General features: G+C 39.0%; 1 protein-coding gene across 1 annotated transcript in view; it reads right to left on the bottom strand.

Annotated features, from left to right (window-relative positions):
• Positions 1-19,231, bottom strand: part of LOC121951272 — a 23,151-nt gene extending 3,920 nt beyond the window's left edge. The window contains 11 exon segments of the mRNA XM_042497539.1: positions 627-884; positions 1,249-1,403; positions 6,268-6,429; positions 6,499-6,702; positions 7,445-7,998; positions 12,843-12,948; positions 13,296-13,346; positions 14,339-14,510; positions 14,643-14,839; positions 17,545-18,756; positions 19,106-19,231. Coding sequence (XP_042353473.1) covers positions 627-884; positions 1,249-1,403; positions 6,268-6,429; positions 6,499-6,702; positions 7,445-7,998; positions 12,843-12,948; positions 13,296-13,346; positions 14,339-14,510; positions 14,643-14,839; positions 17,545-18,681 — 2,996 coding nt within the window. The 5' untranslated portion in view covers positions 18,682-18,756; positions 19,106-19,231.

The raw sequence follows: 19,231 nt of genomic DNA, 5'->3' as shown, positions 1-19,231 counted from the left end.
ATAATAATAATAATAAGAAGAAAGAAGATTAAGAATAAGAATAACCTGTTGTTTTACAGCATGTAGACAATGTGGCCTTTCAGTGAAACTAATTGAAATAAAAGTCTTTCAGTTGGAAAACAGTAACTAAACATTAGTATCATAGCAACCCCAAAGTTTAGCTAGGGGCTAAAGTGATACTGCAGCACTTTTTTTTCTCAACATTTATTTTTGAAATTTAAAAATGACTTTTACCCCTTAAGGGACTGTTTGTATTTATGAGAGGGGAGGGGGTGATGTAAAATGGAGGAGGTATGTCAAACAATTTTTAAGCACTGGAGAGGGAGTTATGTTTTTTGTTTTATCTTGAGGGGAGGTGCATACAACTTTAGAAGGTTGTTCTTTGTATTAATTTTAAATACCCTCTGAACCTCACAACCAACACATTCGAAAGGAATGTTTTCTTTAAAAAAATTGCCAAAATGACACCATACACCGCATACAGAAATTATAGATGGATTTTTGACATTTCCAATGGCCGTGCAACATATATGCCATACAAATAAGCGTGCCATGACTTGCCTAAATACTAAGATAACAAACACACAGAGACTGCAGTATTAACTGCCAGCAGAGCAGTGGCCCACCTGTAGAGGTAGTTTGTGTGGTCCCGGTCCAGCTCATTGCCAGTGTCTCCGGTGGTGTAACCAGTTTCATACGGGGACTCAATCATCTCCGGAGCAGACGGCCTTGGCTCTCGGCCCTTCCTCTGGTTCTTCTCCACATGATGAGGAGGTTTCCTGGTGCTGTCCATCTCGTCTGAGGAGCTGCTGGAACAAACTATGACCCTGCTATTCTGGTACAGAGGCTCTGCACTTCGACGGTTACTGTTGTCAGCAGATAAACTATGGAAAGGTAGAAACAGGTATTAAATGACTGATTGTGTATTTGTCTTTGAATGTCTGTAGTCAAATTTATTTGTGATGGTTTGTTAAGAGTTTACAGTGCAAATTTGCCCATTTGTTTTTTCAAATAGTGCTGGGAGGTTTAAGTGTTATGTTGCCTCTGTTTACCCGAATCTGGACTTCTAATTTCAAGTACTTTGAGTAGAGTTTCAAAGTTTTGGTGGAACACACTTTTTGGCCACAGGAGCCTAAAAAATTGGCCATATAAAGCTGATTTCTTATAAATCAAGAGGCGTTTTGACTGAATTGATGCATATTGTGGTGTTCTGGCACCACAGAGTCATCAGCTGCAACCATCACTCACCTGTTGCTTTTATAATTCCCCTCACTGTGGATGCTGACTGTTCCGTTGCCATAGGAGACCACACTGTTCTCCGCCCTCATGTCAGGTGGTGCTCTCTCTGATAAAACAACAGTTGGTGCCTGCTGGGTGCTGCGTACCTCTCCAACATGGTTCACCTGAGAATATATCAGGAGACTGGAATCAGACTCATTTATTTTTTTCCACCACAGTGCAGGCCTTTTGATTCTGTTCATACAGACATACATAAAATCAACATAACAGAAAAAGCACAAACATAATGCCACATTTAGCATCATTATATGTATGAGAAAGTCCTCAGGAAGAGTCAGATGCATTTTGTGGGCTGGAAAGTAAGTACCTTTTCTGCATTAAATCTGTCACATAAACAGCAAAGCACAGAGCTGGAGAGCTCTCTGCACCATACAGCACACTGCACTCAGAAACACTCAGATGAGAGAGGCTGTGTCACTGCCAGACATGTATGCCTGTAGCCAGACAGATACAAGGACAAACACACACAGTAGCTTTGGCCACAGTGTGACACACTGCGGTAAAATGAAAACAGAAGTCGCTCTCCCCTGATCAGTGTCTCACCTCAAATCCTTTCTTTCAACAACTATCAGAACCAATTAATTGGAAGGAAACACACTAAACCAATTTTCTGAACTGTGTCTGACATGAAACGCATGTTACCAGTGGAGGAGTGTATGTGTGTGTGTGTCACACCGAGAAAAGGTAAAACGGGAGTGAAATCAGTGGAACAAACATTTCTGCTGTTGCTTCTTTCTGAACTATCAGGTAAACATGCCGCAGAGCGCCAGGTTCTTTTCTTTAGCAGAAAAAACAGAACATTTTAACACCTACAGTACAACACAGCAGCATTACAAACCTTTACAACCGGAGTGGGAAAAATATATATAAAAAAACAAACATGTTCCTAAGAAAATATACTCCGAGATACCAAACACTAAAACTGTATTATGGCTCATGTAATCTACTGTTATACTGTATAATGCATCATTAATGACTTCTAGTCTTTGACCTATTTTTGGATCAGAGTGTATCCGCTGAGCTGATGTCTGGAAAAAAGCAGCCAGTGAAACAGATCTCATGAATGTGGAGTCACAGAAAAACAACTCCCTGAAAGCTACAGGGAACCTGATCCCCCGCTGCAGAAAGGTGCTTTGTGCAATTCAAGTGTTTTTAATTCTTGTGCTGTTCAGTCCAGTCAGTGTTTATGAAACTAACACTTTCTGCTAAAAACCCAAAGAACCGAGACAACGATATGTGAGAGGGCTCTAGAGATGGAGATTTCTGTGTCTCTTTTCAGTACAGACTAATCTGCTGATTTCTTTCTTGATTAACCAATATGTGTCCGCAATTGAAATTTTGAATTTTCCTTTGGTGGAAGTGTGATGTGGGCTTGCCTTAGCAAAAATCATAAAATCTTTCTTACGTTAGCTGAAAAGAGAGTATTTGTTATCATACTGTACTCTTTGGGCACATGGGACTATTATTCTTTTCCCCTATACATTTCATTATATTTTAGGGGAAAAAACAGTAGTCCCATGTGCCAAGAGACTAAACAGAACAACCCAGTCAACAGAGAAATGTTGGCATTGTATGTTTAAAAATCTGCTGAAAAACAACAGCAGGTCACCACATAACATCCTTGTTTGGTTCCTAAAAAGCCTCTGAGAGCACAGCAACGACTTGCTAAATCACAACCGCTTTTGTTGTTTGTTAGTCTCATTTAATATCAAATATATATTTCACACATATGCAGTGAAAAATGTATTTTCTATGTTAGACATTTAGGAAACACAATATAAGCATTTTTCCAAATTAAATAAAATCCTAACTCTGAAATTTCTAAAGTGTACTGTTAGATATTTGCCAAAAGTATGACCATATCAGATTTAAAGACTTTAGACAAATCTTGGTCATTGTTGTGGCATTTTTCCTTCTCATATTAAAAGTTTGGGTGTCAGGGTTCCAGTGTTATACTTATAGTTCATGTCTATAAAACTTCAATATATCATTAAAAAAGCCTGTCACAATTTTCTAGAGCTCATTTAATAAACTGGCACTCACAACTCAAAACTATTTATTGGTAATCAAACAGTTGCGTATTAATTTTTGTGAAACTTTTTTTTAAAAAACCCAAAGCTTTCCATTTTAAAGTGAAAAGGTGACAAATCTCACTTTTAATAATCTGTAATAGCCAAACATTTGTTTAATGGTTCTATCTTAAGCAGAGATTCATCAGTTATTAACTTTTTGATTTGATTTGATGAATAATTGCAGTATTTAATTTTTTTTTCTTTATATACAAACACCATGACAGGAGGAGGAGCTGCACACTTGACACCTCATCACGTCATGTTTATAATCTCAGTTCTGTTCTCCTCAAATTGATAAATATTAGACTTATTCAATACAATCTACATACATTTTTTAAAAAAATATGCAGTTTGCTTTTAATCTAATTATCCTACAGTCTCTTATCTCAATTAAAACTCTTTTCCAGTTCTGTTAAATAAAAATGCAGCACAAAACACGTGGAAATTACTTCTTTGCCAGAAGTCTAATCTGCAGCAGTCCCTTCGCATACTGAATCATTTAGCGCCACCACACTCTGTAGGGATTCACACAGCAACACTGAGGAAACTCAACCCTTTTTATACATTATACATGCCACATACATTATATATGCCTCCCTGCAAGGCAAGCATCTTCACTGCGCTACAAGAGTGCCCCAGAATAAGGCCTGCATCTCGATGAAGTGACTCGCTGCACCCGCTGCAGTATGTAGGCCAGGGCTTTTCCGGATCAACTGATTGAATATGTTTCTTCCCTTTCCATAACTAGTCATGGTGGACATGATACATTCATGGTTCACTGCGACACAAGTACATTAATCACTGCTAAGTACCACATGAGGCTACCGCTGTGAAGTACAAACAGCCCAGCTCCACAGCAGCATGAATACCTGCTAAACGCTGCAGTGCTGACAGTCTGGTCCACTGGCTCGCAACCTGTTGGTAGAATCTGAGCCTTTGCCGATATTTTTGCTTCGTACACCCATAACCATCCACACAAAAGCATTTTCGCAATACTTTCTAACTTGTGAACACAAGTTTGACCAAATAGTCATTTTTCTGTAGAGAAAAGTCATTAATAAAATGGACCCATGATGCTTTTCCTTATTTTCTTGTCTTATACATATGTTAAGATGTCAAATGTGAACAAAGTTTTAAACAATGAGGTAGAAGTAATTACTGTGAGCAGAAACCTAAACAGTTTCCTACTGCTCTGAATACTCTGTTTCCAACTTTTTTGTCTACGTTTGAGACGAGCCTACATCAGCTGATGACATACGCTTTCTTTACATTTGCTCCAAGCATGCAACAGCAAATATTATATTAAATTAAGTGGCCTACAATGCTACATGAAGCTACATGCTAATGTCAGGGAAACCTGTAATCTTGGTAACCAGTGTTGTTAATTTTCAATTGATTTGATAAAACTCTTGTGGGTACAGTATAAAAATCTGCCAGGCTCATAGTTAAGGAATAAAACTTTTCAGTGATTGATATACTTTTCTACAGTTTTTTGTTAATTATATAAAGGATATTGCTCATTGCCATGTATAATTCCTTAATAAACACCTGCATGGTTCTGTGTTAAAGAAATACATTAATTTTATAAGCAAATGTTTGACAGTAAAATTTTGCCATCGAAAAATACATTTGAGTGGCTTTGTTCACTTCAGTCTTCAGCGGTATTTACTAGACTGGTTTGGTGTTTATTGAATTGTTAGTTTCTTCTTCAGCTCAGCTGAGTCAATAATTCCTTCTTAAAACATGCTTTTATTGGAAAGCCTTTCCTGCTTTTAAAACCCGTTGATTTTATGACTTGTCCGTTTTATTTTGTTGCCCTGTGAAGCACTTTGTAACATTGTTTTTGAAATGTGCTCTATGAATAAAGATTATTATCAGAATGAAAGCACAGGGAGTAACAACTTTCTTAATCTGGTTTCAAACGTTGCCGTCCATAAAAAAAAAAGTGTGATCGTGATTGTGAGCAGAAAAAGCACACACGACAATATCTGCTCAAACAACCTGAAACTTAAAGCTTAGCTCTTAACCATGAGGTGCTTTAATTTGAAAGAGTTTCCGAATAAGTTTCCTTTCACAGAATATCGTATAATGTTGCGTACAGCTTAATTTATATGGTTTCTGTGGAGCTGTTATCACTAGTCTGGTTAATGATCAGTCTGAGTGAAACCTGGGTGTGCTGAAGATAAACAGCAGCGTTCTCTGAGTCAACAGCAGCAGGTTCATGTGAGTTTGTGAAACCTAATGGTCACTAGTGACAAATGAGAGACTTGACGATGTGTAAACATATCGGCAATGAGCTTTATACTTGCAGGTAAGTTAAAAAAAGAGCAAACATGAGGGTGTAAGCTTTTGTTTCATTATCTGGCTAGAAAAAAGAAATAAACATAAACCACAAGTCTTTTTGGATTTACTGTAAGTACCACGTCATTCTGACTCACTCATTTACACAAACACAATCTATATTGACTGAAAAGACTGTGGAGAGCAGTGACGTTCACATACACATGCATTGGCCACTTGCAAGTTGAATCACATTTTTCAAATATTCGATGGTTCAGGGTTTTATTTTTTATGAAAAGTTTTACAGCTTGAATGGGCTCAGACGGAAGCTCAGTGTGTCAGTGCATTTTTCATAAAGTATACAAGCTAACAGCACTAACAATGGGTCTTAAGCACGCAACATTTTTTTTTTTGCAGACACAAAAAACAACAACAAACAACAAACTAAACATCAAACTATAAGCAGAGAAATATCTTATCTGTTCATGCTGCTGATGAAGAGTCACCAAACTGACTTTCATCATTTTATACAATGACAATAAAGGTCTTATCTCATTCAGCCTCTGTTGAAATATCAAAAAGAAAGAAATCATGAAACATAAGAGACATTACTCACCCAGTCCTGGACATCCTGGCCCTCCGACGATCTGACCATTGGCTCGTCCCAGTAGATGTTAGCTTTGCCGTGACGCCAAATCTTGCTGCGGGTCTTGTAGGCGTAGTAAGCAGACAGGGACAGGGCCAACACCACCATCAGACCCAACACTAATGCAACCGCCTGAGGAAAGAGAGTAAATCATGAACCAGGTCACAATAAAACAGAAGAAAATAGAGTAATCTCACTAACCTCCTCCGGGTCCATGTAGCAGTAATGGTACAGGTACTGATTGTACATGGGGAACTTCCCAGGAAAACCGGCTCCCACGCTGCCGCTGAGGCTGGGGTTGCCCTGGATGTTCTGGCACATCATCAGCATGGGATTGTACAGCATGCTCTGTGAGCTCTGAGACATCGGGTTCACCCCGATCACGAAGATGATGTCAATGATACCCTTGAAGTCAAAAAAGAGGTACGTTTCATCACAACAACAATTTAGATGCAGTCTATATGATGCAGCAAATGAAACATGTTAAAACATACAAAAGTATTTCCGTAACATTACTGTAATACACGTACAAGATCATAACGTAAAAATTTAAAAAAAGAAAAATGTGTGTTTTCCATTTTGTGAGGTCCCTTTAAAGCTGCACTAAACAAAATTTTAACATACATAAACAATGGGTCAAATGTGTCATGCCAAAGGCATTGGTTGTAGAGATGAACCCACAGAGGAGCATCACCTTCATCTGTAGTTCCCCTTAGCTCCACAGAGCCTTTAAGCATATTTCAGCTCATTGCTTGGATTTTCTGGTCTGCAGCTTTATTGTTTTCACTGTATTTATCAATTTTGTTTCCAGACAACAAGCAGCTGTCTACAAAAAAAGCTCTAATACGCCCACTGTGCATTAGCTGTCCAGCATTTAACTGCAGACAGAAACAAGCAATGACTAGCTAGCGAGCACAGAGGAGCATGTAGGAGCTAAAGAGACAGATATTTCCCTGAGGAGCTGGTGAAACCAAAACAGAGCTACAATCTGAGTGAATATTAGATTCACATTCATCAGATGGCCAGAAACACAAATCCAAACTGTTCTTTGTATCTACTGGATGTTTGCTGTTCCCTCTTAGATAACCTTGGAGTCCTTCTTGCAGGAGAAGGGAATCATGAACTGATAAACACATTTAAGACTCACCTGAAGGACGGCTAAGATGATGTCACAAATGAACACAGTGAGGTAGAACCTGCATCCCCTCATGACCCGTGACCTTGAGAAACTCCCGACCAGGAAGCCCAGTGAGACCAAGAAGTTAATAGCCGCCATGGAGATCATCGCCGCCTTGGCAGACTGTGGCGTCATGTAGGAGCCACCGTAGCCGTAGCTGCCTCCATAATATCCCGACTCCACCCCTGCGACCCCCCCTGTGGGCCCAACACCGTAGCCCCCGTACCCAAATCCATTCATGTCCCACACCAAGGTCGAAGCCACGCAGGCGAAGATGAGGAAACACATGAGTGCTGTCGCTCCTTGGAAGGTTTTGACGAAGCCAGGAGGAGAAAACCAGCGGTAGAAGTGTTGAGGCCTCTCCTCAACGTAGTAGGAGTCTGGAGGGACATTGTAGTTGTAGGGGACATACTGGCTCTGGGGGGAGTGGACGCTCCTTGGGGGATAGAAACTGTGGGAGGTAGTGCTGTAAGGCGGGCTGTACACAGGGGGGCGGTCGTAGTACCGAGGCTCATACATGGTTTAGAGGGTGTTACTGCTATCCCACCTGAAAAGGAGAGGAAAAATGTTATTAAATTCATTCATGGTAAAAGCAAAGTCATCACTTTATACATATACATGGATAGATTACTGATGGGCCTACCAGGCACAGGACCCCGGGGCCCTCAAAATGTTACTCAAATCAACATGTACCGACCAGGAAGAGACTCAAAAATAACAAAAAAAACAACAAAAAAAAACGAAAAACAGGCAAAACAACCACAAAGAGACACAAAACAATCAAAATACAATTAAAAAAAGATAGGAAATGAGACTCAAAATACAAAAAACCACCATAAAATACACAAAATGAAAATGAATGTTAAGAGACACAAAATGACCATAAAGTACACAAAATTACCTTAGACACAAAACAACCCTAAAAGACCCCAAGTGACCTCAAAGAAACACAAAATGACCCTAAAACACACAAAATAACCCCAGAGACACAAAATAACCCACAGGAGACAAATAAAACCCCTTAAAGAGACACACAATAACCTCAGAGAAAACAAAATGACCTCCAAGAAACACAACACATGTGAAACACATAACCTCAGGCACAAAAAATTCCCAGAGGCACAAAATTACCTCAAAAAGATGGGCTACAAAACAACCAAAAAAAAGACATCAAGCCACCTCAAAGAGACACAAAATGACCATAAAATACGCATAATGACCCCAAAAAAGAAACGAAATAACTGACAGGAGACATAAAATTACCTTTAATAATCTCAGAGAAAAACAAATGACCACAAAATATACAAAACAACCCCTAAGAGACACAAAACAACCTCAGAGACAGAATAACCCCCAGGACACAAAAACAACCATAAAGTCTGGGTGTTTTGCCCCTGTGTGGAGGAGGTGATGGGTTGTTTCACATTTAAAGTTTAAAATGTAAATGCAGGGAGAAAAACAACTCTAAATTTCAGTTTCTTGGTCCTTTCAGCACTTTTTATGTTTTATTTTCAAAGCACTTGTTGCCCAGCATGCACCTCTGTGCCCTCCTTAGTCCTCAGCCCATCCCTGAACCCTCTCTCCCAGTATCGCTGACCCATGCTCCATCACTCCAGAGGAACTCAACCCAACAGGCTTCAATAATTCAGACAGACAGCAGATAAGAGGCGAGCCGGGGGCAGCCATGCGTGCTGTTTACTGCAGGAGAGAAGCACAGACGTGTTCTCTCCCCGTGTTGCATCTCCTGTATGTTACCTGTGTGCACCTGCTGAGTGTCATCTCCCTCAGAGAAAAGGAGGAAGCTACAAAATAAGCCCAGTGAGGCGTGACAGAGCTGTTTGGGTTTTTGATCAATTGCATGGTTCAGTTTTGCTCTCAGAAAGTCAGAAAAGCAAAACAAAAATAACATCTCAATTTCTGTCTTAATGTAACTTCCCTCCCTTTGCTCTTTAGTCTAGACAAACACATCAAAACAAACTGAGATGAAATCCTTCTTCAAATTTAGGTTCTGGCCAAGTCTAAGATCTGACCACTTCCAAAGGATTTAAATTTCCATTACACATGCTTGAAAGTCAAACAACTAATAGGTCACATAAATGATCGAATATATAAGGAAATATTAATTTGCACCTTGTAAAAACTTTAACAATGACATGATCATTTAGTAGAAAACGCAACTTACCCGGACACTTGAAAACGCTCCTAAACTTTACACCCGATCAGCATAATGTGTCAGTCTCCTCTCTATCAGCACTGTGTCCTCTTTATGCTCACCGACCATCGTAAATTGAGTCATTTCCCATGATGGAACTTTCTAAAAGAAAAAAAACCCGTAAATGAGACCTGCGGAGCGGCTGCGTGCCTCTCAGTTCACGCTGCTGACCGGCGGCTCCCACGTGCTCTCTGAGAGATCCTCCACAGGCTGCAGCTCCACTCAAATTAAACATTAAACACTGCACGTAAAGAGCATGGCCTACCTTCATTATTATTATTGTTACAGGTGGTCACATTGTGGGATTCTGCCTAAGCAGATCAGCAGAAAAATTACTGTTTAAAAAATGTAATTTGACAAAGATTCAAGGGCGTAACTTTGGTTTGAATGGGGGGCACAATCAAATGGTGATCTTGGGGTCCGCCCCCAGAAAATAAAAATTGTGATTTGAATCCTATGTACTGTTTTTTTTTTGTTTTGTTTTGTTTTGTTTCAAACCTAACTATGGTATGGCAGAATTTTAGGGTCACATTGAAGCTTTTTTTTTTTGAGACTTTGAGAAAAAATAGTCGCAGTATTATGAGAAAAAACTCATAATATTTTGAAAAGAAAGTCCTAATTTACAAGAAAAACAGACGCAATGTTGCGAAAGTAAAGTTGTGAGTTTAAGAGAAAGGGGATATTATGTTACGGAAATAAACATAATGCCAGCAAACTATAAAACAGGTGAGAGCACGGGCAGCCTCCTTGGCAACCAGGGACTATGGTTGAACAGAAGTGTTGGTGCAACATCACACTGATTTGGTTTATTAACTATGATGCTTGTGGTTAAGAAAAAATACAATATAATTTAATAATAATACTATATAAAATAATAAAGTATTTGAAAGAGGCCTTCCCCAATCCCCAGTTGGAACTACGCCTCAGCAAACATGTTTCAGCTTCTTAGCTTTGATGATTTGTTTTCTTTGTCTTACATAAAAGTCTACAGATACTCTGGCATTAATACTGCATTTATGTCAAATAGGGTAATATTTTTATTTCATTCTCATTTAAACGATTTTACATTGAAACACACATATTCTTTCTCAGTGTTGTTATTATTATTTATTTACACTGTGGTAATGGGCGGATTATGAAATAATGGACCCCTGGGCACAGTTGTGCAACTCAGGAGCAGCCACCTCTTCTACACAGGAGCAAGACACAGACTCTGTGGTGATTTTGCCTCTTTTTAAAATCTTTCTGTATTCATTACCATAGATTTGTGGTTTTGAGTGTCTGTGATCCCCCCCCCCCCCCCCCCCCCCCATTTTTGTAGTTAGTTTGTATTTCTTTGTGGTAATTTTGAGTCTGTTTGCCAAGGCCAAGGGCCTTCATGTGCATATATATATATATATATATATATATATATATATATATATATATATATATATATATATCTTAGACCTACACTTATTTTCTTTCTTTCTCTCTCTCTCTCTCTCGTATTATATTGCAGTACTGTACTTTTACCTTTTTCTCATGTATCTATTTTTCTTATAATTGTCGATGCGTATACATATGACAGCAACTGTAAAGTGACCCAGAATCCCCTCAGGGATAAATAAAGGTTTTGGAGTCTGAATTTTGATTCTGAAATATATTTTTGGGATATAAAGTATTGTTCAGAAACAGTGTTTTCTGATTTTTTAAAACAAAAAACAATGAATTGTAAAAATAATTTGCAGATGAATGATAATGAAAATAAATGTTAGTTTCACTGAGGCCAGTTCCAGTTTCCAATTCAGTTTCAAGTTTTGCAGTGTTAAAGCAACACTGGAAGCAGGCGAGCAGGTTTCTAGTAAACCTGTTGAGATCAAACAGTATTACTGTTCTACACTTGTGTCCAGATGACTTTATAACAGCTGTCAGTCTGCAACAAACATCACTGACCATAATACTGCTGTACTAAAACATCCAAATATCACTGTCCACACAACAAAGAAGAGGAAAAACACTTTCATAATGATATCTTGATGGACGCTGGTGTGGGAGGTTAGGTGGGCGCTGCTGCTGTATCTATAAAGGAAAAAAAGGTCCAAGCACAGCAATAATGATAATGCAAACACATGTGATTTTATAGCAGAGAGGACTCAGCAAATGTGCAGGAGTTCGGACTGATAGCAGTTGACATAAACAAGATAATAGTATTATTATGTCATAACATCACTAAGATGTTTTCTGCAAGAGTTTGTCAAAAATCCTGTCTGGGACCTTATCAGGCAAATCAACAAGTCTGATGGTTACGTACGAGGAAATAATCACCCAGAAGACTAACACAGTCTCCAACAGTCAAAACCAAACAGTGATTAAAATGCATCTTTAGTGTTTTTCTATTACCCAAATGGTTTTCTGTTGTTTTGTAGGAAGCAATGTGCCAGGCCAGTAAGTCAGTGGTTCAATAATAAAGATTTGTACTGTGTGTTTACTGAGCTTGACAAGGTAACAGCTAAAAATACAACTGCTGAGATTCATGGCTTTCAGTCCTGACTAAACACATAACTTTATCCACCTAATATCCGAGAAAATACCTTTTCTGCAGCCTTAAAAAGAAATTAAGATGTCAAAGGACAATAAAAGTCATGGATTACCTAACATCCTTTTAACAGTTAGGTAGCCGGAGCAAAACAAAGTAAACCACATTGGCAGTGAGTTAAATCAGCGGTCAGCAAAGGATGAATTAAGTTGTAAAAAGAAATACAAAATGACAAATAAGAAACAACATACATGTGAGTTTTAAAAAAAAACTTTATCATACAAAATTTCTCAATAAAAATTGCAATCACTGGCAGACTGTTAATTGAAAATATATGGAATCAACAAGTCTTTCCTCTGCATATGACAGGGATATAATAAGAAAATGCAACAAGATATGTAATGAAAACTATACAAAAGGAGTGTATCATTTAGCCCTTATGATATTGTAGCTCAGGTGTTTCATTCCAGGTTTCATTCAGAATGAAACACCTGAGCTATCCATTCAGAATATATCATTTTTAATGAAACTGATGCAAAAATGCAACAATTTAAAAAAAAAAAAAAGACAGAGACTCAACAACAAAAATGTTATTTGTTTTGTGCGCTCATCAGCTGCTGCAGGTGTTCATGATCGACCCTTTTCCATGGCTTCCTGGTCAAAAGTGCGGATTCTGTTTTTGAGATGGCTTAATTTAGCTTTCAGATATTCACAGCGTTCCTTTTTTTCTAGGAAGCCAGGGTCCTGTGAAAACATACACAGAAATAAAATTATCTTTTGATGGCTGCACCCTGTATTACCTAAATCTGTCTTTTTCTCGTATAGCTGTCATCTTGCCTGGGCCATTCTCTAATACTGCTGCGTTAAATGAGTTTCCAAGAGTCAGTTTCATGGTGGAAGCAATATTATTTGCATCAGTGGAGAGCATTATTGAAGAAAAGCAAATATTACCTGGGTGTTTACACAACAGCTACAATTCTAACACATCTCTGGATTAAATGTTGTAATTGCCAAATTACTTTTGAACTGTTTTAAAGTCAACAGATGGGAAACATGAGGAAGATGGTGCCCTCGATTTTCAACAAACTTACACTCTTTTTCTGCTGATACTTCTTCAAAATGCTTTGAATTCTCTGCCGCTCCTGAAAGATAAATAAAATGATAACCAAATGTTTCACACAAATATGACATAAAACAACCACACAGCATCATGTAAAACAGTCATACTTAATATGTTTGTACAACGAGGAGGCCTAATTATAACCTTAAAATTAAATTCTGGAAGCCAATCACAGAAATGGGTTTATACAAAAGGTGCGGACTATTTGAGCAAGACTCAAGTCTCTATGAATTCAGATACGACTTGATAATTTAATTGTATTTCATGAAATGCCATCCTATTTGTTTGAACAAATCTGATGGCAACCAATCAAGATGCAATAGTAAACCACGAAGAACTAACTTGACATCACGTGCCAGTTGAGAAAAAAAGAGACCAAAAATAATTTTGTTAGCATACAAAAACTATGTAGTGGTCAACAAAAAACAAATATGCACAATGCAAAACCTGCAGGATGAAAGTTACAGAGATGCTGTACAGAATGTTAAGTCAATGCTTATATTACAGCTCACTGAAAAAAAGAATGACTGTGCAAGCAGCTTATTACGATCCAAATGTACGTTTTATTTTATGACGTTGTGCTCTAGTGGTCATAGTAATTTTCACAGGGGTGAAAAATGACATGAAATAGCATAAAAAGCGGTGAAGTCGGGGTATTTGCATCCCAGAGTTAACACTGACATCTTTCCATAACCACATAGCCCAGTATGTTGGTGCGTGTAGCGAGTTATGCTCGTGACGTTACAGCTGATGTATGTCACATGATTTATGTAACAATACGTTAGTAACAAAAGTACTAAATGCCAAATCATGATGTTTTCCTAAATTAATTCCTAATTCTGTTACCTAAACCTAACCAGGAAGCTTTGGAGCAGAACTGCAACCATTTCATGGCATTAAGGATGTGTTTAAAACTGCAGCCACTTGAGGTCAGTCATAGAAGTCGTTTTGAAAGTCAGCGGATTAGTCAGTGAAAAAGGTTACATAAATGCTTGTTTACATCAATCATCTCACCTCTTGGCTTTTTCCCTCTCTCAGGAGTCGTGCCATCATGACATCCAACTCTCTGAACTTATCAAGGGTGGTGCTGATGTCTCTGTGGAGGTCCTTGTATTCCTGATACTGGTCATTGAAAACTGCTTTGTACTTTTCCTTTTCTTCCACACAGCTGATCTCTGGATACTTTCTGTGGAAGGATTTAAGGGAAGATTAATAAATTGCATGACATCTAGTGGGCCTATATACAGTACATAGAATATGTGAATAATCCAAATATTTATACAAACCCATAACATGCATGGTTGAAGTGTTCACTCACATGATATAGTCTGCGATGATGTGTACTTTGGGGGTATACTCAGACGCTGCATCTCTGCTCAGACTGACTGGGCTCTTCTGGACTGCAGTTTGATTGATAAAATCTTTACTCAGTGACTTATCCATTTCATCCTTGAATGATATGCGCTTTGGTTTTTGGGGCGTTAGTGGGATGGACTGGTGAAACTCCTCCTGAGGCTAAAGGCAAAAGACAAAAAGGATTATGAAAAAAAAAATGAACCAGCAAATTAAATGATGTAATGACTATACACCACTATGTGTAGAGGCCTGTGTCATCATTACAAGAAGCTCTCTAAGAGGCCTTGGAGCTAAATGTAAATTAAGGTACCTGTCAGAGAAATCCTAATTTTAAAAAAAGTACAGCCAGGGAAAAAAATGCCCTATTCTTTTGCTTCGACAGGCTAAGCCTCTGATGGTGCATTCCCTCAGCTGGGAGATGGATTTATTATGTTCACTCCTGGCCTCTCACCCTTTACTATTTGACATCTAAAATATTGGCTGACCATGCTGTTTCTCACCCGTAGGTGGTGGCTGTGATGCTCGATAAAGTGGACTCTTTTTGCAAACAGTAATAAGCTTAGTAAATGTTGAAGGGAATACACACATGAAATGTTAGTGCTATATCTCAGCCATCTGTGTTGATTTACACAAACAGAAATTAACTTGGCACAACAACAAACAGACCACTGTCAAGACAATGCTTTGAAATATTGTATTGGATGTGTACTGGATTGCTTCTTCCTGTGCAGTGATACAGTTGCCGTTTGTGGTTCAGTAGAGAGAATATAGTTCCTACATAAAACTGCTCAAAAAAAGGTCTGTGGCTTATTTTAAGTAACCGGGTCATGATTTCTGAAAAGAGACATTGCTGTTGAATGTATTTTTTGGTGCTTTAAGCTGAGTGCCATATAGTTCAATTATATTGAGGACAAGTCAGACATCTCTACAACTGATATCTCCAACACTCTGCAACTCACACCAAAACAATTGATAGAAAGCACTACAAGTAAGAGGAAAATATGTATTTTTAATTTAGGGGTGAACTGTCCCTTTAACACAGAAGTTGTTGCTATAGCTACCATTATTGACTTCTATCAGTTATCTGCTCAGAGTAGTGTTTATACGTATCTGTTATCAATTCAAAAGTTAACTTCTCACAGTAGATACTGGCGAAAGCACCTTTGTTTCTTCTATTTCGATATTACTATCAATATCATTGACTTTTTTTGATGCAATGTCTGCTTTGCCCCATCGACAAAAAAATTCACATGCACTAAAAAAGCATCTCACACATGGCAGCAGAACAAGAATGTCTTTTTCACCTTTAACTTATCTATTTCTGGCACATTTATACAGAGAGGACCGCATGGTCGATAAAGTGAAGAAAAACACAGTTTACAGCTTTGGGACGAATCCTGGTCGACTGCCAGGAGAAAAAGCTGACATATCAATACCAGCAAATAGCATGCTCAGTGCAGATTATCTTGACTGGCTTTAAATTTCATTGGATTTGATCTGCCACTGCTGTTTTGGGGCTGTTGTTGGCTCATTTGCAATCAGTTATTGTATCCCTCACTGTTGTCAACTATAAATCAGGTTTTTGATCTGTCATTTATACTTAGAATGACAACAAAAGACAAAAAAGGGGAAAGGGATGCCCAAACCTCATGTAGAAAGCCTTAGGAGAGAATGTGTGACAGAAGCACAGCCAAGTACAGAACAAGAAAGATAAAACATGGGCTAAATATTTACCGAAACCGAGAACAAAACCAGCAAACACTTTAACAGTGTTGTGCATGTTCACACTTCACAGGAACTAGCTCAAATTCAGATCACACAGATTAAAATTCACTGGTTCACAGGTTAAATTGCGAAGTTAACAGTCCCAAAGGTTAACTAGTTTATGCTAATTTAATCTGTTTTTTAAATGTATAATAACATTTTTGATCTTTTGATCATCATCATTCTTTTGCAGATATTTTCAAGGACTGATCAGATGTGTCGTTTGATACATTACAGATGTCAATAAGATTTGGACCTGCTTTCACAGACCTAGCAGGCACAATTTGCATAGAAATCGGAAATTTTGTTGGAATCTGAACTGATTGGTTTATCAAACTCCTGCAAATATTTATATGAACTAACTACAACAGTACTTCAACTAAAACACAAGAAACGTGTGCTAGCTGTGTTGTCTGAATTACCAGTTGTACCAGCCATTAAGGTGTTGTGTCGCAGTCTGTTCCTGCATTGTGCATGTATAGTGCCCAAGTGGCAACCTTTGAGGCTGGTAAATGAAGCCACAATGGAAGTGCCAAAAACTGCAGTTCCTCTAAAGGCCACTAGTGGCTGGCTGCAAGAACTACTCAATTAACACAGATGCCAACCTTAAAAACCTTTACAAGAAAAAAACTTTACAGCAGAAATCATCATGTTCACAGCCTGGTGCAAAAAAAAAATTGGTCTGTATGGCTTATTTGCATTGTTCATGACAACTGTACAGGGGTGAATTTTTACATAACTCACCCATTTACATTTTATTAAGGCTTAAAGTGCTGCTTATTTAAAATTAGCTGCTAATTGCTAATGTTATTTTTTAAATCTTTCGCGGTGAGTCTTATGCAAAAACAACAAACATCACATTCATCCCATCCATTAACACTTTTCTCTGCTTTACATTTTACACAGACCTCATTTTGGCTCTGTCACTACATCCTTTCCCAGCTCAGAGGTAAGACCACTCAGTGGCCCCTTTCTGCCGTCAGAGGTTACATACAGAAATGCAAGGTGGCCTAATGCTCTGGTATTCCCGCCTTGAACAGGTAGTGTAAAAGCAGCTCTTGTCTTCTATCTAAAATGTGCATCGGACAAATGACCCATACCTGGTTCTCAAAGTACTGCCTCTCCCTTCGTGCCGCCTCATGTCTCCACATCTTCAGACACACCAGGAAGCTTCCCAGATACATGGTCATGTTAATGAAAATGAAAGCCGTTCCCGCCATCTGACCCCCATCGACTCTACACAGATTAGCCATGATGGGGTTAATGCCTATTGTGGTGTAGCACAGTCCACCGCGGTTCAAGTCGTTCAGATAGACGATCCCTGCTGCCATGTAGAGTAGGAAGAGCGCCACATTGATGAAGGCCTCCGTCAGGGGCCACCAGGGGGCGTCGAGGAGGATGGTGCGATAATACATCGTCATTCCCATTACTAAGAGAGCGAGGGTTATAATCCAGCAGACTCCAGCCACCGCCAGTATGAAGGGAGTCATGGGGCCTCTGTAGCTGTACCCAGACAGGCCCAGTCCATTGTTATATACGCCGTTATAGAGTCCATAACTGTTGGACCATTCACTGTCTTTCTGGATGTAGGCGATGACACAAGCAAAGACCATTCCCCCAAACAGGAGCTGGAGTCCAGCGAGAAGTCTTAGCAACCCCGGCCAGGATTTCAAATAAGAGTACTTCTGGTTATAGACCTCCAGCTTCTCGGCGTAGTACTCTGCAGGGTGGATGCTGGTCAGGAGAGATTCCTCCTGTTGGCTCTGACTGAGCAGATCATCGGACGGGCTCTCCATTAACAAAGGCTTATGGGAGCTCTGGCTGGAGTTGCCGAGTGATTCACCCCCGTTTCTGCGCTCCAGCAGGGGACTTACAGGAGGGCTCACCCTGGTCCCATTAGGAAGGATTTGGATTGTACTGGTGTTGGCTTCAGAGCCATTAAAACTGTCACTTTCCTTTGTCCATTTATGGATGAGGCCCCCCCATGACTGAGGGATGAGGGACTTAAGCCTGTCCTTCATACTCCCTTTACTGTCGTCCTTCTCTGTATACGGTGGACTGCTGGAAGTGTGGCCTGTGGAGTTAGTATCACCATCATCTGTGATATTATCTGGTGTGGGTGTGTGAGTAACCCACACAGGCACTGGTGGACTGCTAATGGAGTTCCTCTTGCTCGAAAAGGAGCCGACCACACTGTCAGGCTCTTGTCTCTTGAATTTCCTGCTCCAGCTTTTCATGCTGCTGGCTGATTTTGGTGATTCATTGAGAAAGAAATATCCACAAAGACCTGATAAGGCATGGAGAGGGAGAAACTGTGCGGGAAAAAAAGATGAATTATTAGTCATGTATAATAAGCATGTGAGCATACATGCCATAATTACATGCTGTAAAATGTATAATTAACACACCTCAGCCTCCGTTGCACACGTTATGATTTTAACAAGACTTCGGTGTCTCATTTGATTTAAATTCAAATGACTGTCAATGTGCAAGAGTTATTTTGAACTTTATGTTGCCTTCCATAAATCTCTCAGTTGTGAAAAAAATAAATACAATAAAATATAAAATGAGACATGGTTGTGAAACCCTGATTTTAGATTACATGTAATAATGGAAACAGTGTTCTCTCAGACCATCTAATGTCAAAGGAAAGGAACATACCTGTGTTTAAGTTGAGAAACAAACTTGTCGGCAGTTTATTTACACATCCAGCACACAAGGAGCAACGTTAGCAGTTTATTTGATAATTTAAGTCCAATATTCCCTGTAATTTTAATTCTCTTTCCT

This window comes from Plectropomus leopardus, chromosome 12 (assembly GCF_008729295.1).
Source record: "Plectropomus leopardus isolate mb chromosome 12, YSFRI_Pleo_2.0, whole genome shotgun sequence".
Lineage (NCBI taxonomy): Eukaryota > Metazoa > Chordata > Actinopteri > Perciformes > Serranidae > Plectropomus > Plectropomus leopardus.
The sequence above is the reverse complement of the archived record's forward strand: the minus strand, read 5'-3'. Positions and strand labels throughout refer to the sequence as shown.